This window comes from Hirundo rustica, chromosome 3 (genome assembly GCF_015227805.2).
Source record: "Hirundo rustica isolate bHirRus1 chromosome 3, bHirRus1.pri.v3, whole genome shotgun sequence".
Classification (NCBI taxonomy): domain Eukaryota; kingdom Metazoa; phylum Chordata; class Aves; order Passeriformes; family Hirundinidae; genus Hirundo; species Hirundo rustica.
The window spans coordinates 76,742,098-76,766,825 of NC_053452.1; the positions used below are offsets into that span (position 1 = coordinate 76,742,098).

At 38.2% G+C, this 24,728-nt stretch overlaps 1 protein-coding gene across 1 annotated transcript in view; it reads right to left on the reverse strand.

Moving 5' to 3' along the window:
- Positions 1 to 1,873: 1,873 nt before the first annotated feature.
- The window catches only part of MANEA (mannosidase endo-alpha), a 100,135-nt gene continuing 77,280 nt past the window's right edge, over positions 1,874 to 24,728 (reverse strand). The window contains exons 5-6 of the mRNA XM_040058424.1: positions 6,304 to 6,530; positions 1,874 to 1,920 (exon numbers count right to left, since the gene is read on the reverse strand). Coding sequence (XP_039914358.1) covers positions 1,910 to 1,920; positions 6,304 to 6,530 — 238 coding nt within the window. The 3' untranslated portion in view covers positions 1,874 to 1,909. The remainder of the gene's footprint in view (positions 1,921 to 6,303; positions 6,531 to 24,728) is intronic.

Genomic DNA, 24,728 nt, shown 5'->3' on the forward strand with positions numbered 1-24,728 from the left:
TAGCAGAATAGCTGCTAGTGATTTCTTTCTAATAAAGGTTGCTTTGGGAAAAAAAGCTGTCTTTCTGTCATCACGCAGCTCAAAAGATGGATTTTCATGTAACTTAAGACTAAAGGCAATTACATGGGTCACCAAAGAAAGTTGATATGAAAATTCTATTCACCCTTCTAAAAAAGGCTACCTGGGAAATGAAACAGATAATGGGGGAAGGCTGAATGTTTTTTTTCAAGCTAGACCATTACTCTTAAAGTCTTTATTTTCTGATTTAAAGAATGAAAGTTTGTTATAAGTTTTTAAGAGATTTGAAGCTGCTTAGAAAGTTAATCACACCTTTTTAAAATAGAATAGCAATATATAACCGGTATTTATATCACAGCAATATTTGACTGGTTTTTACTACCCATAATCTGTCAAAGAGAAAAAGCTTGGCAATTAACCCTAGAGGACTCCTGAATTCACATAGACATTACAGCCTTTCTATCTAGTAGCTTGAGAGATACATGTGCTCCGTTTGCTATTCTCCACTTTTCCTCCATGTAGAATTGCAACAGCGTGGCTGGACAGAAGGGTCAAAAGCCCATTCTCATATAAATGAGTATGTGTATTTAACATGTGAATTCTTGTCTAACGGCATATTCCCTTTCCTATGTGGCTTTCAATCTTAATTTTCAATTGTTTTCGCTCTTCTCATTTTGTTTTCATTTCTCCTTGAATTTAGTGGATTTAGTTCAAAAGAGGGAGAATGCTGCAATTTTGTCTGACCAAGACAACATCCCTGTCTGGATGTGTGTTGAATAAAAGTTTTGCCATAATAACTAAATTTAAATGAATATAAGAAAGCAAATTGATTTCATGTTTTAGATTCTGACATAATAAAGGAATGATAAGATGTTCTTTTTCTGTTTGTTTTTTATACAATGTATTTTTCATATATAGTCTTGAGTCTAACTATTCCTATCCCAGGTCCTCTGGTTCAAAAATGATGGTTTATATTTGCTGGCCAAGCATAGTCACTGAGGATGTTCCTATGAACCTTTTTTTGAACCACTGAGTTTGATTGCATTGTATTGATATGAAATTTTCACCTCAAATTTCTCTGTATGTTCAAGAACACAGACACCCCCTCCACTGCTTGCAGTTTTGTCTTAACATTCTTTGGTTTTCCAGACCTTCCCTGCACTATCTCCCATCTCAAATTACTCCCCCATCCCTTGACCTTCTCTCTTGAATCACCTACATTATCTTACCTCACATTTTCTTCTTCCTCTTTCTCTGTTTCTTGTTTCCTTACCCTGAAGTATTCTTCTAATTCCTATGATAACACTTTGTTTATATTTATATCACTATCATTTAACTTTCCTTATCTACCAGTTTTCTTTCTCTTGTGCACAATTAAACACAAAATAACAATTTTAGTCATTTAGGCTTCACTCACTAGAATTAAGGATAACGGAAATCCTTTTGAAGACTTCAGAATATTGCCACACAAGGCCATGAGAATTTTTTTAATGTGCATGTCAGCAAGATTTGTGATGTAATTAATAGACCTGAAAGCACTACTTGCCATCTCCTAGGATGAAAAGTATATGACAAAATAAGGAAGGAAATATTCCCTAATTCCATCATTGCTTGTATGAAGCAAAAGACACAACATAAATCCCAGAGAATGCAATGTTTCTTTCCACAGATCATCACATAACCTGTTCACAAACTAATGACTTCACCTGAGAGCTAACAGATGTCAAACATGATCATAGTCCATTACAAGTGCACACCACATGCTTTGAACTTCCATCTTTCTAAAATACACACGTACATATTGTAACACTTTTTTTCTAGAGAGAAGACGGTCAAGCAGATCATCTAATACTTCCCTAGAGTTCTGACTGAAGAGCAAGGGGCACTTATGTTATTTCCAGGCTTACCATATACCAGGATAACACGGTGATCCACACAGGACAAGAACACATGAAAAGAAGCAAGACAAATGGACATAAGTGAATAATCTAGTCACTTTTTTCTTTTCAAACAGATGTTTTCCATTCCTACTACCAACTAGACTTTAAATATAGTCAGTATGCAGCATAGAGAAAGAGTGCTACAAGTATGAGGCCAAATAATTGCCTCCTTATTTTTATCTGTTACATTGAAGTAAAAGAAACTGAAAACAAGGTATGCTATCCTTACTCTATTTTTTATCTCTACAGTTGGGTAGAGTTGACCCATAGATGTTACACATTTTTAGATGGGAAAATAAATGCTGCATATGCTTTTCAAAGTTCCTGTACAGAGAGAAATATGAAAAAAATCTGGTGTGGAATTTTGGGCAAATACACAAGCATGGAAAACTAAGGTAACATCAACATCTTTGACTCTTTTCCTTGCAGAACAGTTATCACAGTTTGAGAAAACCAAGAAGTGAAGCTTGAATTGAAAGAAAAAAAACAAGCCAACTGTTAATATGTCAAGTGAATTGAAATGAAATAAAAATGAAAAATAGAAATGCAAAAGAATAGAAAGTATGATACTCAGGGATTGTCACTTGGGCTAATTGAAAGACTAATAGCTTTGGTGAAAAGAAAAGACAGTGGGAAGCTTGTGCATTTCACAAAAGACATCCTTTCTGCACCTAATCTGTAATCTGCCCATTTGCATCTGAAAAATTATATTGGCATAAAAAAAATGTTACTGTGTAACTGGCACTGTGTAATGGAGAAATGACAGACAACATGAAATAGGGCAAAAAAATTTTCCCTTGTTAAAATGAGTCAAAAATCAGGATAGAGAGGGTATCAAGAGGACCTCTCTGGCACTGTGGTTCCAGAGTAGTAAAAATATTTTTTAAAAATCCTATTTTTAGTTTAAAAAAAAAGAGAGAGAAGTATATGCATATATGCTGCTAATAATTGTGTTTCAGAAATGTCTAAGTATCAAAATAGAAAATCCCAACAGTATTGTTTACTGAGTACACAACTGGTCAGAGCAATTAAATTCAAGTGTTCTTGGAGCCTTTATAACAGTTTTTTTCTTCTGTTAGCTAATTTTAATATTTTTGACACTTTAATTTTCTTAAAATATACTAGAAATAAACGAATCACTTTCTTAATGTCACTTTGCATACAATCACATTTGTTTTAATAATGTTAAGAAATTATGAAAGACAGAATATTTGATGATAATATGGAAATATAATAACAAAGAGAATCATTGTATGAACATTTCTTAAGAAAGAGTCTGATGGGCTCTTGAAAAAAGGATGGAGTTTGTTCTTGACTATTTTAGAGAAGAGTAATTTTCATAATTTGACATGTTTGTTATAGCTTTGTCAGAGATGTCATAATTGAAATTTCATTTGTTTTCCTTGGTAGAATACGGCATCCTGATATCAGAAACATGAAAAAACATTTTGTAAAGTGGCCAAGGTTAATATTGCAATTGATACCAGAGATGTGATTATACTGCAATATTTCTGTTCATTAGGAAGCACAGAGTATCTGAGAAAAACCCTGAAGGTTTTTAAAGCCACACTGATCTGGGAGTAGCCAAAGAAATATAATAGATACCTAATTGAATCTAACAACTCAACAATAAAAATACTATTATAGGTAATTATTCAAACAGACAAAACCTGCAGGATTTATTGTGTCTCCATTTACCTTTCAGCTACATTTAGGATCCTCAAAATATATCACACTGTACAACTGCCAGCTAAGAGCTGTCCCACAGCCCTTTTCCCCCTGACTTTCAGTCCTTCCTTGCAAACAGCTCAGAAAGGATGGAGAGCAGTAGACTGACTCCTAAGAAGGTCCAAGACACGCTAAGTGGCTGGCCTCTATGCCAGTGTATGACACACAGAGGAAGGGCAGTCACATAGGGAGTTCAAGGAAAATCAAGAAGTATCTTAATTATCAGTGTGATCAGTCCATGGAATCAGAGCTATCACAAGGTAAATAAGTTACAGTACCATAATTCCTCCATCAAAAATTGCATATGAATTTTTTTGGCTTGTACTGCAAGGACGAACTGTACTATCAAAGTGAGTCAGAGTTCTAGAGAGGCCTTGGCTGCACCCTCAGGTTAAGGGCTACCAAGTTCTGAACTGGGTATACCTGTTACTAATACTGAACTCTAAAATCAAGTTCAACTCATTATTTCTGCACTATATTCAGGGAATTATCTGAGATGAAAATTTATGCCTTATTACTGATGCAGACCCCTTAATGGTCAGATGTCAGCACTGATTTGATATATTTTACAATTTTTCTCTGAATAAAACAAATGGATAAAACAAATTATAGGAAGTGAATGTGTACAATGAATATAATGCCCAAAACCCTCAGAGGAGTAATAATATAGTTCTGCTGTATTATTCATTATTTTTGGTTCTTTTGTGCTTTTCTTTAATGAAATGTGCTTTTCTTTAATGAAATTCACTTTTCTCCACTGGTCTTATATCTGTTATGCAGTCATGAACTTGCAATAGCAAGAAGTAGTATAAAATAAATTACTCTTATTTTAATGCTTACTGCATTCAAATAGATATTTATAAAATCTAATGGTCATATTTCTATACTTTATAATTTGTTCTTTTATTGCAGTGAAGATACTTATGACTAAATATTTGGGGCCTAAGGGAAAACCTGACTGCCAAGGTCTCTCATGATTGCTGGAGGAAGACCTGTCTGCACAAACTGAAGCACAAAAATTAAGCTGAGTAAAACGATTCTTATTTCAATACATAAAAGTAGAATAAACAAAGTTTATCAGTTCTCTAATATACAGTTCTCTAAATATGGGCACCTCATGCCATTTGGAGCTCTCTGTAGAATCTGAGCCTTCTGCTGTGTCCTTTGGAGGGATAAGCAGAAACCAGGGGAATGTTGTAATGCATCAAAACCACTTTGAGATAGTTATGTTTAGGCAATGAAATGTAGTTCTCTGTCAGATACAGCTGAGACAACAATTCATCTGATCAAATGCTACTGTCTGCTGAAAACTTAGTTGGATGCCTCCAAATCCATTGACTAGAAATCTGTAAGCATATAGGGCTTGAATGTTTACTTTGTGTGGAAATACCCACACAAAAGATACTGTGATGACAGTGTCTCTATCTGAAGTTGAATCCCTTCCTGGCACTCGGGTTCAAGTCACTCATAAAGATATCCAGAGAGATTCTTGTCTTTTTATACAATGGTTTTCAATGCAGCTAAATGCTGACAGGCATTTAGATGATTTTCTTTACTGTTGTTGAATAATACCATACCTATAAAATAGCAATTTTGCTGCAAGATGCTTTTATAGCAAGGGTTGTGAAAGACGGTTTTTTCCTTGTTAGATGCCATTACCTTCTTATGTGCATAATTTTCATCACTTTAACTGTAAGTTTTCATATTTGAGACACTGATGAGACAATCATTTTGGGGCAATTACCTGATCTTTCTTTTTATGTCCTCAATTCTTATACAATGAGAAACTACAGTGAGAGTTCCCTATTACCTTTTCCACGTCTTTCTTGAGTTTGAAAAGACATAATTACAAACACTTTGAAGTGAAAGCATGGGCATAATTGTGCAAAATGCTGTTCAGCTGTTGGCTACTCATTCTTTATGGCTTATATCTTCTGTTTGTATGGAATTAAGACTACATTGTATAGGTGTTTCCCTGAAAGAGCCAATGTCTCTGCATGTGAGGATGATGTGTAATAATAAAAACGCTATAAACTTTGCAGCTTTTTTTTCACTGGTGATAAACAATAGGAAATGATAACACAGAACCTTGTCTGAACTCTTCGTAGTAGACTATCACCTTGTACTAGATATAGGATATCTGAGATTCAGATAAAAGCATAGATTTTCCCCCACACAGGATGTTCATATCATAAGGCTATAGCCCCAGACGGCAAAGAAAATGGAAGGTGAGATATTGACTTTTCTGTCCTTCTTTAATGCTGTATAGAAAGAGAAATTTTTGCTTCTTCAGATACTGGCTTCATTGTAAATATAATATTTTCTATATTAAGGCTTTAAAAAGATAAAAGCAGATTTACAGCAGACTTTGTTATACAAAAATAAGGCAAATGTTGTATGCCTAAATACAAAATGTAGAAAATGTACACCTTAATAGAATAGTTCATTATCCAGAACATGCTTAATTTTTTTTACATAGAATTTCCTTCTTATTTGCGATTTGACTTTCTTTGATGTGTCCTTAGGTATGCCCACAGTTAACAGTGCAGAAGAACTTGATACTGGTGTTATCCCTTTGTGTAAATCCCAAGAAGATTTATAAAACAGGCTTGTTTACCTTGATTTTCACTCACTGAAATGAGGATTTGGTGCACCTGGACTCTGGTAGCAGCTGGTTCTGCTGGGTGAGTGGGGAAGTATCTGCCAAAGGCAAGTCTGGCATGGGTGTGAGTGTGGGCAGATGTTTCCACAGGTTGTCTGGCTCGAAAAATGCGTGAGAATATGCCAGGTTGCAGAAGCACAGTGAAAAGTTCCATTATCTCTAGTGTTTTACAGATATATTGGCTAGAGGAAAAAAAAAAGTTGCATTGTAATGCAATGTAAAACTTTTGAAATGCATTTCCTTTTGAAATGTTCTGCATTGTAAAACTATAAGATGCAGACATTTCAAAAGGAAATTGAGATCCCAGAAAGTTTGACATTCATATTTTGCCTGCTATCTTTCTCAAGGAGTTCAAGCTAATAGCCATTCCCAAAGAAAGTGTGCAAGGACAAATCACAAAATTTGTTAGTTTTGTTCTGGCTTAGCCTGTGCAATGGTGGAGTTGCTCAAACTGAGGTAGAGTAAACCTGTACAAAGTCATATCCAGTGATGCTTGGGACACCAAAGAGTGAAAAACCAGGGCAATAGAAAGGATATAGATACATTCAAGGAAGGATAACATAAGAATAGACATGTTTCTCTGTGTTTGACTTTATTATGTGTTTTAATAAGATTGTAGAATACCATAACAAACAATACTAGAAAAATATAATCTTGAGCTGTCTGCCTTGAAATGACTATTATTAATAAGCACACGATGCTTCCGTCCCTTTACCCATTTGATGTAAGTCCCATTCAGCATTAGTATAATTATTCTTTAAAGAATATATTCACTTAATAATGTAGATGTCATTTATACTAAACAGCACTTTTTGCTTACATAATAAAAAACCCAACAATATAATAGATCATGTTTTACACTTCTGCAGGGAATGTTCACAAAGCTGACCACTGATGGGATAATATTTTGTAATTTTATGGTTGCCAGTAAAGTGTTTTACTGCTTTGAACATTTTCGATGCAGTCCCACTCAGAAACTTTTTTTGGTATCTGTCATGGTTTAAGCCCAGTTGGAAATTAGGCTTCAAGCAGCTGCTCCCTCAATACCCCTCTCTCTCTGCCATTCTGGTGGAATGGGGAGGAAAATCAAAGTAAGACTTGTAGGTTGATATAAGAACAGTTTAAAAATAGAAAACAAAGTAAAATAGAGTAAAAACGGTTAATGGTAATAATAGTAATAAAAAATACTCTTATTTATAATAATATGATGGAAAAAACCCTCAAGTGATGCATAATACATTTCCTCACCACACACTGACCAATGCCAGACTCTCCTTCCTCAGTCCAGCTCATCCCCCTTTTCAAGTAACTTCCCCCAGTTTATATACTGGGCATGACACTCTATGGTATGGAATATCCTTTTGGCCAGTTTGGGACAGCTGTCCTGGCCATCCTCCCTCACAGTTTTCTTTGTGCGCCTCCTCACTTGCAGAGCACAAGACCAGGAAAAAGGTCTTTGGCTTGGAATATACACGACTTAGCAAAATCCAAAACATCAGCGTATTATCAACACTATTCTCATTCCAAATCCAAAATACAGTACTGTAACAGCTACTAGAGAAGAAATTAACTCTAGTCCAGCTGAAACCAGGACATTATCTTAAGATCAGGTAAATTTGAATGAATTATGTAAGACTGATGTACCAACTCCAAGAAATAAATCACTTGCTAAACCCAAATTGCAGAAATTCCACAAACTGAACCTGTTGTAATGCATTAATTGGGTTTATATTTCATCGGATTTGTAATGTTCTTTTCTATCTGTCCTTGCCCAGCAGTGCCCATCCCCCACACTGAAATGTAACTTAACTCTGTTCCCCTCCCGCTTCTCCCTGATCAGGTGGTGCCTCTGGGCCCTGCCTCTGGGCCCTGCCCCCTGGGGAAAAAGCCACGATGGGGGAGAGGCCAGGGCTCTCTGGCATCGGCGAGTCATCGGGAGAGGTCTCCAGCAAGCAAAGCAGGCAGAACTTGAGAATAAAAGCTGTAATATCCAACCCGGTGCCAGAGAGCAGACTCTTTTGCCATTGGCAGCCATCTAGTCTCATGGGGAAAACTACATGAACTTGAGTAACCAAACTTTAAGCTCATAATTATTTGTCAACACATGACAAAGCTTATGATAAAACCCGCTGAATATGAATATTTCTTTTATCTGGAGAAAAAAGGAAAAAAACCAACTCTCATTCAACTTTTAATCTGCAATATAGAACAGAAAGATACAGCTTGTCCTGCATATATGAACTTAACCTACAGATTAAACCAAAATATAAGGAGAATATGGATATTTTAGCTATGAAAATTTCAAATATGGGAATGATAATTTCAAGTATTGTGTGTGATAATTAATATGAAACAGAGACAAGTCATTTGTAACTATCTGATGGGCTGAATATCTAAAAGAAGTCTAAACTAATAAACAGTTCTCAAAGTAGAAAGTGATGAAAGAGAATGAGATGAGATTTGTCATTGTGTGATCAGGCAAAGAATGTTGGCAACAATGATTAAGGAAGGTATCAGTGAAGAGGGACTCAGCACTGTGAAAGTACATCTAAAAGGCTGCCTTCAAACTCTGGGAACATTTTTGTACATTGCTACAGTTGTGTCCTTTCTCCACCAAGTGTATTTCCTTACTAGAAATATCATGATCAACATTTATCTGTGAGTAAATTATTCACATCTATTTAATAGCTGAACTTGTAAAGTCCCCAGTGCTTCTTGACCCACCAGCCTGAAGCACCTGATTAGACAGGTAGAAGTAAAAGGCTGTAGGAATGTCACAACCTCAACTCTTCTCATTGCAGTGAAGTTCTACTTCTCATCAGATTTGTAATTGATCAAGAACTGTCACTGACAGCTGACTAATACAAACTCTGTTTTCTTTCCCCAACAAGACTGGGAAATCACAAGACTCATTTGATTCTGGTAAGTTATTTCTGTTCCCTGAGATTCCCTGTCAGCAATGTAATCACAGGTATCCCTGTGCTGTCCTGCAAAGTTTTTCTTATTTCATTTTCAATCTCTGTTATCTATTGGAACTGAGCAAGATTTTGTCCTCACTGAAGTTACAGACAGCAAAGAAAAAGAGCTGTGCATCAGGAAAGAGTTGTTTTCTTAATTTTGTGAAGCCTCTAGCGATAGACTTCACCATGTACCATATGATGTGAGCTACACTACATGTAGGCTCTGATTCAGCAAAACACTTAAGGGCATATTTTGAAAGGAACAAATGGCAGTTATGCAATGATTTGCAACTGAGGATGAAAATCTTAACTATCTGGCTGACATCTGTGACCTTTAGATTTGGGACTACAACCTGTGTAGCTGCCAATACCTCTTTCAGGGCATAACAATTCAGCAAAAGGTAGAAGTGTCTGACTTGTTTTAGGACAAATTACCACCAAATCTTGTTGTACTCACAGTCACCTGTATACAGAAAATGCAAAAGCACATCCACTGTAAGACTTAGACAAAAAACTAGCTGCTTTCTGCACAGAGTAGATCCCTTGGGAACAGAATGCTTCTCCCTTGGTAATACTAGGTCTTAAAAGATCTAATATTTGCAAAAAAGAGGGAATTAATATTTTATATATAACAAGCTGGATGCAATCTTATCATTGTCTTCCCACTTATGCTAACACAGAACACCTGGAGGTGTAATAAACGTTTTGTATCTGTGTTGAAATAATGTCAGTCAGCACTGTAGCAAAAGTGTTGAAATGCAGTGAAGTCTGGAGTGACAGTGTGAAATGATCATGCTGACATTGTATATTTTTTGATGTCTATAGTTTGCTTCTCTGCCTCAGACTTGTCTGGAAACATTTGCTGTCTTCGAACAGCTTTCCATACTTCTGTAGACAAGAAGAAAGAAAAAATTATAGACTGTATGAAGCAAGAAGAGAAAAAGTCAATAAAATTTATTTCAATGGTTTGCCTCTTAAGTCACAAAAGCAGAAGCCAGGAACAAACTCCCTAAAATCAGTAAGACAAATTAATTTTTGACTCATGTGGAAATCAAGAGTAATTTTAATATCAATAACTGTAGTGAGAATAAGCCTAAAGTCTCACATTGCTGTTTGGAAAGGTTGTGAATGTAAAGATGCCTCTTTCAGCCTGACCTGCCCAGGAGCAGAAACAGTGGAAATATCACAGGAAATGATCTTCTCTCTCACACAGTATTATTCATAATAAAGCAACTTGCAAAGCAATATGAATATTTTTTACTGTCAAATATTAAAGATTACTGGCATGTTCTCTGGCATGTTCCTAAGGGTTGTTTTGGTTTAGGGGTAAATATCACATGATTAAGCCATTTAAAATATATGTCTATTATTCTTTGCAACAAAAAGTTCTAATTATTTTCCTGGTTCAAAAGATCTTGAAGCAGATTGTCTCTGAAGAAAATAAAAAATAATAATTTTGAGACTGATTCAGGGTCTTTGGAAATGATGACAAATCTTTTCAAGAATGTCAGAGCAAGTCTGTAATGAGGCTACATATATAAGAAAAGTAAGGAAGATTTAGCCATATTAGTTTTCATTAATAAAGACTGATGTTCCCTGGGAAATGTGTAAATCAAAACTTAATTTTGTGCTTGACATGCTTATTCCATTTTGAGAATTTGATATTTTGCAGTGAAGACAAGACATAATTTATATTTTAAAGGGGGTGGCATTTTTCATGCTTTTGATTAATAAATGAGCATTATGAAGCTGATCCAGGAAATTCCTGCATATCTTGTGAGGCGCTGATTTTTCTCATAAAGTCTAGAAATTTATGTAGAAATTACAATGAAAGTTATCTTATAGGCATCATATATAAGACATAAATAAATTCTATGATTTCAAATAAAAACTGAGCATTGTAAAATCCCTTAATGCAATAGTCCAGTGAAATAGTTTACATATTGAATCTGTTGTAAACTCCCTGCTTATACATTCTTTATTAATATATGAGGTCTTGTTATTCTAAGGATGAAGAGATTGGGAATCTTCTTCCGAGTGCAAAGTTGGCTGGGCCCCTCTGATGGCAAAGTGCTCCCACTCTCAGCCTGTCCCTGGCAGCAGACTCCCACATCACTTTTCTTGGCTCTTTTACAACCTCATAATGAGCCAATTTAAACTGGCTAAACAGTGCTAAAGCTCAGAAAAACATTGAGTGTCTTTGTTACATTTTTTTCCAATTTGTTGGTGAACCAGATTATGGTGCAACCACAAAAGATCAGTTTCTGGGTGGTGGCTAAAGGTCAGAGGTGCAGACCTGTCTGCACATATGCCAGCAGCTCTCAGATGAGCTGAATCTTATCTTTATTAAGTGTCCTTGAGTTCCGGAGGTTCTCCTCTCAACAAAGCACTATGTCACATAACAAGGCAAAGAAACCTGACATAAAGGAATTTGTCTTTCTAGAATCAAGACAGAAAAGAGAGTTGTGATCAACCCATGAGGTAAAACATGCTGGTATAATTTAGGTTAAAATAAAGAAATCTTGGGGCTTGCAGGGAAGCTGGCAGGGAAATAAAATACTAGGGTGGGCGGGAGTCCAAAGGAAGATCAGAAAGGGGAATGTGTACAGGCTGGACCAATTTTGCAGGTGTTGATAATACTTCATACTGTTAGTGTGTGACTGAAAACAGAATTGCCTCCTTATTTGTAGGTCAGGAAAACTCCGTGCTATTGCTAATAACTTCACAAATCCTTGTTGACTTTCTAGTTATGTTCTGTCTGTGGGAAAGGGAAATAAACTTTGAATAATAGGCAACACTACATTCATTCAATCAGGGACAAATGTCCTCAAAATTTTTTGGGAACCAAGTCTTCCAGGGACTTGCAGAGCACAAGTCTTCCAGGGTCTTGGTTCTTCAGAGGCAAGTGAGAGGTGTTTTACATCTTTTTGTGTTAGCTATTTGTGATCACCATGACTCTAGTGTTATTCTCAGTGAACAGATGAAAAAGTATTTCTTTGAATTCCTCCAAATTAGTAATTTTTTGTTTAAACTTTCTCTGTTTACAGAAAACCATTGGTAATTACCACTACCATTGGTAATTCTGCCACGAATGGTCATGGAAAGAGACTAATCAATTAATGATGGTGAATATATCAGTCAAATTTCACTACTGATTTTTATAAATGATAGTCATTTATTGATTGAAATTATTTTTACTATAATTGTCGCTGTGTCCTTTCTCGGAGCAGTGGCTCCGTTCACCCAGGCTAGCTCTGACACTGCGATCAGTCGGGGAACACTCCTCTGGATCCTGGGAACCAGAGGAGCAGCCAAGGGGGTTTTCCCCTTATCATGGGAGAGACCTTGCCGAAGACAGGAGTCAGACTCAGTTAGAGGGAAAAGTCCAAGATGTTTATTCAGCCCCACTTGGAGACACCAGAGCCTGAGGGAGGCTCTCCAACCAAGCCACCTGGGGTGGTGACCTCCAGGATTAAATACAGGGCAGGGACTAAGGAAGAGGACAAACCAATACCCAATGACAGACAAGGTGGGAGTGGAACCGGGTTGGAGGGACATTCAAAGAAACCAATGGGAACATAAAGGGAAGAACCTCCTCAGCTCCTGCCCTATCTCTCGATGTCCTTACCCGAACTCTCCAGAGGCTGGGAGGAACAATCGAATGACAGACAGGGCCCGTAGGAGGGGACCGGGAGGAATGTGGGGGGGTGAACAGGGAAGGGGGGCAGGGATAAACCTCAGAACATAACATTTCTTAGGAGAACAGGGGAGTACAGAACAAACCATTACAGCGAAAATAAAGAACATAAAATACAATACAAAAATAAATAATACAGAGCACAATGCAACACTGATAGTCATTTATTGAGTCATAATCTTTCATTTCTTTTGTCTTGATATAAAATGTCTCATCAGCCTGCTATACACAGGTACATACAATTGAAGCAAATTTTTCTGACAGCTGAAAGAAATTTGAAAGAGAAGCTTAAGAGATTTAAACTATTTACATCACCTAATATGCATTGTCTGATTGTAAAAGAAGAAAGTTCTTTGGTCTTTAAGGGTTTTGTAAACTTAGGCTCAATAGGAATTTCCATTTGGGTCTCTGGATGAAATCTGAAAGACCATTACTTTATAATCAGTTGGAACAGAGGAAAGGAGCAGTTAGATGCAGAAAACCCTGAGACAAGCAGTTGTGGGTTTCCAGACAGTAAAAGTTCTGTGGATGAAAGGCAAAGAAAAGGCCTCCAGATAATAGGAATTGATGGTGACTGGAAATAACCCCAGATTCTGTTAAACACCACACTTTTGCCCCTCAGAAAGCAGATGTCTCTGCCCTGGTTGGCTGTAAGCTCTGTGCAATGAGTCAGCACTGCTCACAGCCAGGGTTTTATAGGCACACATTATGGATTAAAATAAATTCTTTTGAATCCTGAATGTATCAAAATAAGCTGACATTCCCACAACAGGATCTATGTTTTACATCATTTTGTGTTAGCTTAGTTAACTTCTCCTTTCTGTAATTTGAATGAAAGAGAAGTGTTTTTAAAGATCATTACCTTAATGGACATTAGTGCCACTGTTTCTGCAAAGAAGCTTTTATTTTTTTACCAACACTCTTGGCAAAGAAAAAATAAAGTACAATAATGACTGCAAAACCATTCCATTTTGCAAGGGTAGATCAGATTAAGCTGTAATATGGACTGAATTTTATTCACTTGTCTAAATCTAGTAAATGTTTAAAGTAATGATAGTAACTGAAAACTTCTTTTTACCAAGCCTCTCTGTTTTCTGTTTCCTTCATTTTCCCAGTTTAAATTAACAAGAGTACAGCCGAGAGTTACACAATAGCAAACAGAGAAGTATCACTGCAGTATTTCTAGCTGAAACAAGGATATTATATACTACATGAACCAGCCAAGCACTCAGAGTCATCTAGGATATTGACTGCAAATTTTTGAGAAAGAGCTCTCCATTCACTGGTTATTTACTCATTCTAATAAATTTCCCCTGCTTCCCTCATTTGTTCAAGTATTTGAGAATAGGTAAGTAATCTGGGAAATTTTCCAATTTCAACTATAAAGTAATAAATAATTGAGCTCCTTGGCACTTAATGCATGAAATAGGATCCTTGTGGTCTGAAACAAAGACTGAATTCAACAATTTCACTCTGGCAAACTCTATTTTCACAGTGGAGTTAGCACTATGAAGTTACAGTTCTGTCTGCAGGAGACAGAGGTTTCTCAGAGGCTGTTCCAGTACTGAAATGAATTGATTTGGGAACCATGAGCTGTTCATGATTGTCTGTAACTTTCACTTATAGTGAAAAGCATTTTATTTTTACCAGATAGGAGACATTTGATTGCTTATAAATCTGTTCCAGGGAAGAAATGCAGAATAAAAGAACTCTGTAAGGTGAGTCCTAATCATATCAGCTAATAACCACCCAGAAAGTGATGAGATACAACAGAGAAGAAAACTGGCATGAAAGAAGGCAAAAAAAAAAAAAAGGAGCCTGGCTTTTTTCATCTGAGAGCATCTGTTCTAAGTGCAGGGAGTCCTGTTTCTCACACTGAACAGTGCTTGCTACAAAACCAGAAAAGCCAAAGGGGTGGGAGCTCCATCTCCCAAGGAAAATTCTGTAACCTTGAGATACCTGTGGTCTTTTTTTTTTTTTTTTTTTTCCCCCTGGGGCCCAAGGTGCCAAAACTCCCACGCAGTCATATCTGCTCCAAAAGCTCAGGAAGCCTTCAAGAGTGAAGTTCACCCTAAGGTAGGCATCCAGAGACAGGCCAGCTCATGTCCTCTCCAACTCCACCGACAGCAGTGGAAATGTAAGCATCTGATGTATGCAGACTTCTTTGCGTGGACAACCAAGTCTGAGAATCTTAGCCTCAAATGGAGCCTCTCCATGCATCGCTCATTGCCCAAATTGCTGCTACATCTGTGCTGTTAAAAACAAGAGAGGTTCAGGGCATGGGCTTGGTGTGTCCTAACCAGATTGTGTTTAGTGGTGTAGATATACCTTATGTAAGCCCCTGAATCCCTTCGGGCTACAGAAGGCAAAGAACATCAGCAGCTGTGGCAATAACTTGTTGTATACCTATTACCTCTTACCTCAAAGGAGTAGGATTTCTTCCTAAATAGAGAGAATTCAGCACTGCTTTGACTCACTGACTCACCTAATGTAATGCCTTGTTCCTAGCCACGAGGATGGGCATAAGCAACATAAGTAGCAACTGCAGGAAACTGAGACAAAATAAAAGAGGATTTTTCTGGTCAGTGAGGGAATGGAGAAAAAGTCTTAAGTTTTAGATTCCAGTGTCTGCAATGCACAGAAGTCCTCTGCTTTTATTTGGATGTAGCCTATACCCTTCATCTGTGAGAAATTTGCATCTAAAAGGAAAATAACATTTCTGATAGAGATACGATTATGAAACTGCTTTTGGAGCACCCGGGCCAGCATTTTGCCTGGTTTGTTCCCCATAGTAATCATTTACCAAACAGAACAGACAGAAAAGCTTTCTGTTACAAAGAATGGTTAACTGGGCTTTGGTCTCTCCTGGTGGTGCAATTTATTTAATAAGTCTTTTAAGCTGTTGTTTATCCTGGTATTTTACAATGTATTACTGGGAACATAAAGGTTTTTTTTCCCCCTTTTGAACGTGATATAAATGAATCTCATGAATAGTGTCTGTAGGTAACATTTGGCTGTCTTCCAGAGCAACAAAGAAGATGACGCTGGGATAATGCTCTGGTTTTTTGGTTTTTTTCCTTGATTTTTCAGTGAAAGGGGGAAAAAAATTCTATCCCACTGTGAGTTACAATCACTCTTGAAAGCTTTCTCCACAAAAACAAGAATGGCTGAAATGTTTGGGTACAGCAGAAGAATCATAAAAATGAGGTACCAAAAGCATAAAAATTACTGATTGTTTACCTTGTGATTCAGCCAGTAACAACCCCACAGAGAACAGAATATGTAGCTGCACAGGATATAATATATACCGAAAGACAGTGGAAGATATTTTAGTATTTGTTTGTTAAATCAAAACTTTTCCCCTTTTCTGTACCCACAGAGTAACTTTTACTCCTCTCCATCAAGCTGAAATTTATGGCTAAGATTTTACCTTGCTTTTTCAGTAAAAATTGACAAAAGGAAGAGACTCTTAAAATTGTCCCCACGCTTGCTATATTACTTGGTTTAAACTTCCCAGGAGCTGTCAATTTCCAAGGACAGCACTCAATCTTTCTTCCTTTAGCTTATCAAAGTGTTAATAACAGGTGAATAACAGCCCTCCAATGCAACGTTTGCTGCTTCTGAGAAGGGACTCCTATGTAGTTTTGTCTCTGATCTCTGAAAGCAACACAATCAGTTTATCTGTGCTACATGAGATAATTTTTACTTTATGTATCACCCTTTTAAAGTTCACACCTCCTTGGTCACATCATGAATTTTTGAGAATGGGTGAATTAATTGAACAAAGTAATTGCTGGGCGCTATTCTGTAAAATATGACTGCATACATCTTTAAAAGCTGCATTCAATGAGGAAAAGGCCAAATTCCAGACCCGAGTGCTCACTGCAATGTCTTTTTCTTCACTGTTTGGCAGCTCTTGATGTCCCTATGTGACATATCCTATTCTCTGAGCACACACAAATGTAAAAATATTCTGTATACTGAGAGTGCTAATGTCCTCACAGCCCCTTGAATCTCCTTCAGAATTTATTTCCTATGTAATTAATATTGGTTGTGTCTAGAAGTCCTGATTTTAAGCAGTGATGGATATATTGAAAGCAATAGCCAAATCTTAGAGTATTTTAATGGCAATTTTGAAATAAGGACAATCTTAATATGAAAGGTCAATTTATTCTAAAATGAAATATTTTTGTCCTTATGTACTGAATCATATTTAAATACCTCTGAACATTATTACTTTTTGAAGTTCGCATTTTCTGTCATGCTTGCATTTTTCCCCTGACACATTGTTGAGAACAGTGGTAAAACTATATAGTTTATATCCGTCGTTTCCAGTATATAAAATGTCTCAATTTATAAGAAATATTGGCAAGAAACCTATATGGGAAGAAAGAAACATTTTAAAACATCATTGCTAAAAGTATTGCAACATAGAGATTCAAAAGAAATGGGACTTTCTATAATTAAAATTTATGCTAATACTGTTCATTACTCTTGATGTGGTGGAGGTTAATAGGCTTTTTTTTACTTTATAAAGAAGGGTATGCAAATCAGACTTCTGGGCATGAGGCAGTTTTAAGTTTTAACATGTGCTAATTCTTCAGTGGAAGTTTTGGAACCTGATTTGTGTCTTTCAGTGGAGATATTTTTCAGGGTGATTTCACAGAGGGAAATGGAAGAACTGGAAATTACTATGGACCAAGCAGGAACATCAACAAGGCAAACTATTAAAACATTGCCAGTCCAAAAGTATTGTCTGGAAGTCTAAAATTTGACTTTAAATATTTTCTTTTAGTGTTCATCCTGCAGTGGCAAAATGGCAAATATTCTGTACTTTCACAGAACCCCTAGCAATCAGATGATGTTCTTTATATGTCTGGCAAATTATTCTTTGCTATCATTCTCCATTCAAGAGAATTCCTACCAATTTAGAAATTAGTATAATTTTCTTTCCAGTCCCCAAAGAAGGGACTGATTTTATTTTATATATATATATATATATATATATATATATATATATACACACACACACACACACTACTGTTACAATTTTGTGCCAATATTTAGTGATAGACCTTTACTGTTCAGTGATCACAGTAATATTCATTAACAGTAATTTGTAGTAGCATAAGAAATTGAAACAACATTCTTCAAAACTAAGTCTTTATCAACAAGATCAACTCTGCTTTACTTTAGTGGTATAAGTGGTATTTTAATTCAATTATTTCATTAATATTCAATTTATTGACATCTTTTTAGGGACTGAGTCAATGAAGACCATGAAAAGAACATCTCAAATTCTTGGGGAGACGGACCTGATCACGCTGGAATACCCTGAACTGCCTCTGAAGAACAGAAAAGCACACATTGGCGAATGCAGGAGTAAACAATACCATATTTTTTAAAGGTAATTTTCCTAACCATTGTTCAGCTTAAGAACAGGGAGACCTAACGAAATACTTATTCCTTCTTTTAATCTTTGAACTTTCCACTTGAGGCTTTAAAAGTCTGTTCTTTAGTTTTTGACTATGTCTTCACATGTAATGAAGGAATTATTCTGTAGGATGCTGGGAATTTGCTCTGTAACTTGAGAGCAAAGGTAGTCAAAAGGGATTTTTCTTCTTGGAATCAAAGTATCGGACAGTTAAGATTTTACAATGTTTCTCACAAAGGTAAGGGTTAAATACAAGTTGGGTTTAGAAAAGTTCCACTCAAGGAAGGTTCCACTCAAGATAGATAAAAGACTATAGATTTAATTTCCCACAATGCCTTCTTGATTTACCTGTGATCAAAGAAAAAAATTATAGCTGATGTTCTTACAAGCTGAAAATCCTCTGCTAGGATCAAAAATCTTTATATACTAGAGAGTCTAAGGGACTCAGATTGACCTGAAACCCAAACTTTGATTGAACAGCAGCTGTTCATGTGGTATGGTTTAGGCTATTTCTTATGGCCTACACACCAAAAGAGTCTCAAAACTCAGATTTGGTGAGCTAATAAAATGCAAACTGGCTACTGAAATCTTTCCCTACCCAAATTACTCACCAAAGATACTTCTGGATGGAGAAGAGCCTCTCCACTATATACAGGTTTGGAGTGATGCAAATGAGTTCAGCAGAGGGAAAGAGGAGATATGCACACATCTCAGCTCCTCATGCAAGTGGAATCAGAAGCAAATGAGGGGGAAAAGGACATTTTGGCAGTTTTTGAGAAGCCACATTACTGCAGAGCCTGGGCTGCTCCTGTCCTGGGGGTAGTGAAAGATCTGGCTCCTGCAGCCTGCCAGAGCAGAGTCAGGGGCATTCTGCTTGTGACACACTGCTCCGGAGTTTCCCCTCTAGTTGTTGTCTGAGAAAAGCAGCTCTTTCAATGGCTGTTGCTGCAGGGAGAAACCATCTCAGTCCCTGTGGCTTAATCCAACTCATTCAAAGTTGCTCATTGACTAATTAATGACATCTAATTAACTGACAATCAGTGCGTTATATATCCAGGATATATAACTATATATTATATATACTATATATAATATATAGTTATATACTATATATATATTCAGGATCAATATTGACAATCCAACAAATAAATGACGATACCAGACACGTACAGAGCATTAATAAACAATTCATTTCCCAGCCCCAGTAACTAATCCCCAGGAACCTCTCCTCCCCTGCCTCCCCCTCCCCTCCACCCCCCAAGTCCCCAGTTATCCCCAGTCTGCCCCGGGCCCATGGATCACAAGCACTGCCACCCTACCCGAGTACGTTGCTGCAGGTGTCACTGTCAGGGCATGGGCTCCTACCAGGGCAGTTCCCTCCTTTTTGTCAGTGGAGGGGGAAGCACACAGGCATTCCCAAAACCACAAACTAATCTCCAGGAAAGCATCAGCACAAACCTCTACACGCAGATACTCACCCCAGCATCCACACAGCCTTATGCTTGACTTATTCTCCTTCTGGGTTTTGGAACAGAAAAAAATTTTATCACTTGTAATAGGACTGACAAGGGATGTAAACACAGTTAATAACCCTTACAATAATTTAGTCTTGTTAGTTGAAGTACATTTTCTTTTTAAATGAAAATTTCCTGTTTCTGCCAAACCTACAAATATAGGAAGGGTTCTTATCTCCCCACTAATTTACAGGCTATGCTAACTGGGAAGCAATCAGCCTTTATAGCTGCCTTCCTCTACAGATATTAAAGAAAAATGAAGCTATTAATGGGATAAAATCAATTTTACCGAACAGTACTCTGATAAAAAAAAAGGAGTTGATGGTTTCAGAAAGGGGGGTAAGGAGTAAATTGATGTGCCACCAGTGAAGAGTCATCACCCATTAACTATAGGAAAGTCAACACCAGCAACATGGAATTCCCTTGATTTTCTGTGAATATGTTAGGAGGCACTAAATATCTTCATTCAAACATGGTGTGTGATCTTAATGTCACGTGGCTTCGTTATGGGTCACCACACCTCTGGGCTAAACAAAAGACAAATAAACAGGCTGTGTAATACCTGCACAATAGTGGGCCTTCAAGACATTAGTGTTTTTTTGACGTTAACCAGGGGAAAAAAGATCCACAGACTTTAGCCTGCTTCCTTGTTTGTATATAGTTAATTTTAATTTTCAGACCTAAGAGCTTTCAGATGTACAAAGTACAAGCTGAGTTGCACAAGTGGATGTTACTTAAGTAAAGTTATTTTTCCAGACTAGTTTAGGAAACAATGTCAATCCCTAGTGTGATATCTGGTAACACTTCCATAGAAATATGACAGAGTTGGCTCTGATTCTGCATGCTGTTATCTTAATTTCAAATTTCATGCTAACATGCATGACCAATTGATTTCCTGTACTTTTTACCTGGAAATTGTTGTCATTTCTCTTTCATCAATTCACACACACTGCCTTTTTGGCTTTAATGACCTTTCCTTGCAAGTACCATGCTATGCCAACCAAAACTGACTTAACAAAATTTACAGACATTACTGCACCTTTTGGAAATACAGGGTGTTTCTGGAGAGAGAATGGGCCATTTTCTCTTCCTTTCCTTCTAGTTCTGAGTGTCAGAGGTGCTGCTTTCCTTTCCCCTCATGTGATGTATGAGGCAGAACAGATAATATTCATCATTCTGTCAAGTGGTTTCCTTCAAAGTATATATATATATATTTATATTTATATTTATTTTTTATATATATTTATATTTATATATATATATATATATATATATATATATATATATATATATATAATTAATTTTTTTTTTTTTCCCCTGAAAAGAGGATGTAAGTTTCCTGGTTTGAACACCTCCAGCATGGTGTGCATGATCTCTTACTATTCTCTTAATTGTGTTTAAGGGAGTCAATGCATTTTCAATGACCACAACTTCACTGCAGCTGCAGATACACACACTGTGCTTTGTAGTTTTCCCCATGAGACCAGATGGCCGCTGATGGCAAAAGTAACAGTCTGGCTCTCTAGCACCATGTGGGATGTTACAGCTTTTATTCTCAAGTCCTGCTCTGCTTGCTGGAGACCTTTCCTGATGACTCCCCGATGCCAGAGAGCCCTGGCCCCTCCCCTGCCATGGCTTTTCCCCCAGGGGGCAGGGCCCAGAGGCAGGGAACAGAGGTTACATTTCAGTGTGGCGGATGGGCATGGCTGGGCAAGGACAGATAGAAAAGAACATTACAAATCTGATGAAATATAAACCCAATTAATGCATTACAACATTTTCCCTTTTCTTATTAAATTAAGAAGGAGGAAGGCTCGGTTCATGGGAGATGCTCAGAGTTCAGACCTTGAGTACCTTTAAAGCTGCAAAAGAAAAATGATCTTTAGTGCAAACTGTTTAGAAAAACACTGTTAAGGAGTAATGATAATTAGAAGGAGAAGGTTCGGCACTTTCTCCTCCTCCAGGCAGCACTGGCCACTTGTGGGCCCTCTGCAGGGGGTTTTGCAGTTTTAGGGATGAAAGGTTTCACCCACTCAGCTGGCACCCTCTTGAGACTTGGGGAAGTGGACACATAGGCGTACCCACGACCCCAGGTGACCTGATCATGAGGACTTTTTGTTTCTCTGGTCGCTGGATCCTTTACTGTCATATCCAGTGACTTTTGCTGAAAGGCAGAACTGGTTAAAGCAGGATTATTTAGTTTAACATTTACATTTTCTAGTTTCTTTGAAAAATTCCCTTTAGCCCTTTGAGACCTCCCACCCCCATTATCCCAAAAGTCCAGAAATGGCTTCTTCAAAGGGCATTGAGATGCCCAATGTCCAGCCTGATCGCACAGAAGACACATTGTTCTTCTCTTGGGCGATGGCTGTGGTACACGAAGCACAGTGTTTACAGCGGCTTTTTGTGGTGGCTTGACTCTGGAATTGTGGTTTTGATGAGCTTTTACAAAAGGAATCTTCCTGGCACACACGTGGAGCATGTCATGTAAAGTTGGAGCTGGTTCTGTGGACAGGCTGAGGATAGCTGCCTTGCACTGTTCATTTGCATCGGCCAGAGCCATCTCCTCCAGGACCTGTTCCTGGGTTCCCTTATTCTTAACCTGTAACTCGATAGCTCGTGTTAAACATTCCACAAATATTACTAAAAGTTCTTGATGGAAGCTGCTCTATTTTACTATAAGGTTGGAAAGACTTATCGGGCTGGGTTGCTAATTGAATTGGCAGATTCTTATTACCAACAGCCATTTCAGGATTTTGCCAAAGCTCCAGAAGCAATTCTTTTTGGAGGTCTAAGGGAACTGTAGTATTTCTTGCTAAATTTGCTTTTAAACTGTTGCAAAAGTATTCTCTTTCATATCTGAATTTGGCCTGAGCTTTGCATAAACCCTGAATCGCTTGTTGGGGGAAAGGGTCCCAATTACTGTGGGCAGCACCCTCTCTTTTTGATTGTTAATACGTGAAAGGGGTGGCAGAAAAGTCGGGATCACTTCCTGCTTCTGGGTTCCCGGCTTCCCCCCCCTCCCCCCTCCCGGGGTGTGGGAACTGGGACTGTGGGCAGGGAAACCGCGGGAAGCAGGGGCAGGGAGGGGCTGGAGGCTTGAGTCACACGGGGAGGAGTCGGAGGGCAGAGGTTTGAGGGTAGGGGGCAGAGTCAGAGGAGAGGGCGGTGCCGGGGGCAGCACTGAAGGGAAGAAGGGGTCTGGGGAGAAGAAGGGATTGCGGGAAGGAGGGACAGACAAAGGGAGAGACACCTCCTGGCTCGGGAGCACAAGGCTTCGGCCATTTTGGACAAAGGAATCCCCTCCATCTTGTGACCCCCCCCCCCACCTGGGGACCAATGAGATGGGAGGTTTGAGCACTCAGACTGCCTGCAAAGGTACAAGCTGGGGAAAATTCACAAAGAACTGGCTTTTTTTCCTTTTATTTTGCTTTTGCAATGCAAACTTAATTTTTAAGCTTTAAAAGGCAAAAAAAGGAGGCATCTTCTTTGTTCTTAGATGAGCCAGATCCAACTATTTTTTTTCTTATAGCCTCCCAGAATTCTGGGGAGCTTATTTGCTCTAATGATACATGTGGAAACTGAGAAAACAACCACAGAGTTATTTTTTTTCAGCTGTTTCTTTGAATAATGGGTCTCGTCATTATTCAAGGTATATAAAATGTAATAATAAACTCTTTTGTGAGGAACAGACAGCCTAGCACCCATTTTTGGCTCAGATTTTGAGTTTCTGTGTCCTCTTTATTGTGACTGAGAAACTGAAAGGAAAAAAACTCGCTGGAGAGAAAAAAAAGCCAAAAGGGGAAACAGTTTCCTTTTCCAGTCCCCCAGGATGCAAAAGAAGTGTGCTTCTAAAGCACTTCGAAGGTTTCCTCTGAAAGCAAAACCTTCCCCAATAAAAAAACCCCTTTCCCTGAGGAATCCCACCTCTGGAAAAGATTTTCCCTTAGAAAACCAAAAGTAATACTCACCAAAATTCCAGCGTTCCTTTCCTTTCTTTCCCAACCACTCCTTTTGCCTGAAGACTGACCCTTTTTGGTGCAAAAAGAGCTTCTAGTCTTGGTCTCCAGGATTAGTTATCCACGAACACGTGGTCACTCTCCGGAGCTGCTTGCCGGTCGTTAGAGCTTCTTTGCAGCATTCCGATGGGATTTTTGAGTCCAAGGGAGAAAACTGCAGGCCTGGCCTGCAGAATCCTGTGTGTTGGAGACTCCACAGTGAACGCCAAGACAGACAGGTCTGTCTCTGCGTGGGATTCCTCGGCCACATGCTCCCCGAGTGGGTCTTCCAGCTTTTTGGGAACCTTTTGTGGCTTCGAGCCGCACATTGTGCGCCAGATGTAGCTTCCCCCATGAGACTAGATGGCTGCCGATGGCAAACGTAAGAGTCTGCTCTCTGGCACCGGGTGGGGTTTTACAGCTTTTATTCTCAAGTCCTGCTCTGCTTGCTAGAGACCTTTCCCGATGACTCGCCGATGCCAGAGAGCCCTGGCCTCTCCCCCATCGTGGCTTTTTCCCCAGGGGGCAGGGCCCAGAGGCACCCCCCGATCAGGGAGAAGCGGGAGGGGAACAGAGTTAGGTTACATTTCAGTGTGGGGGATGGGCACTGCTGGGCAAGGACAGATAGAAAAGAACATTACAAATCCGATGAATTATAAACCCAATTAATGCATTACAACAGTGCTTTATCCTTTTCACCCAAAGATCTTGGTGAAATTAAGGTACATTATCGGAAATGGAGTGTTCAGAATACTCCATGTTAACTTTGGTTTGAAG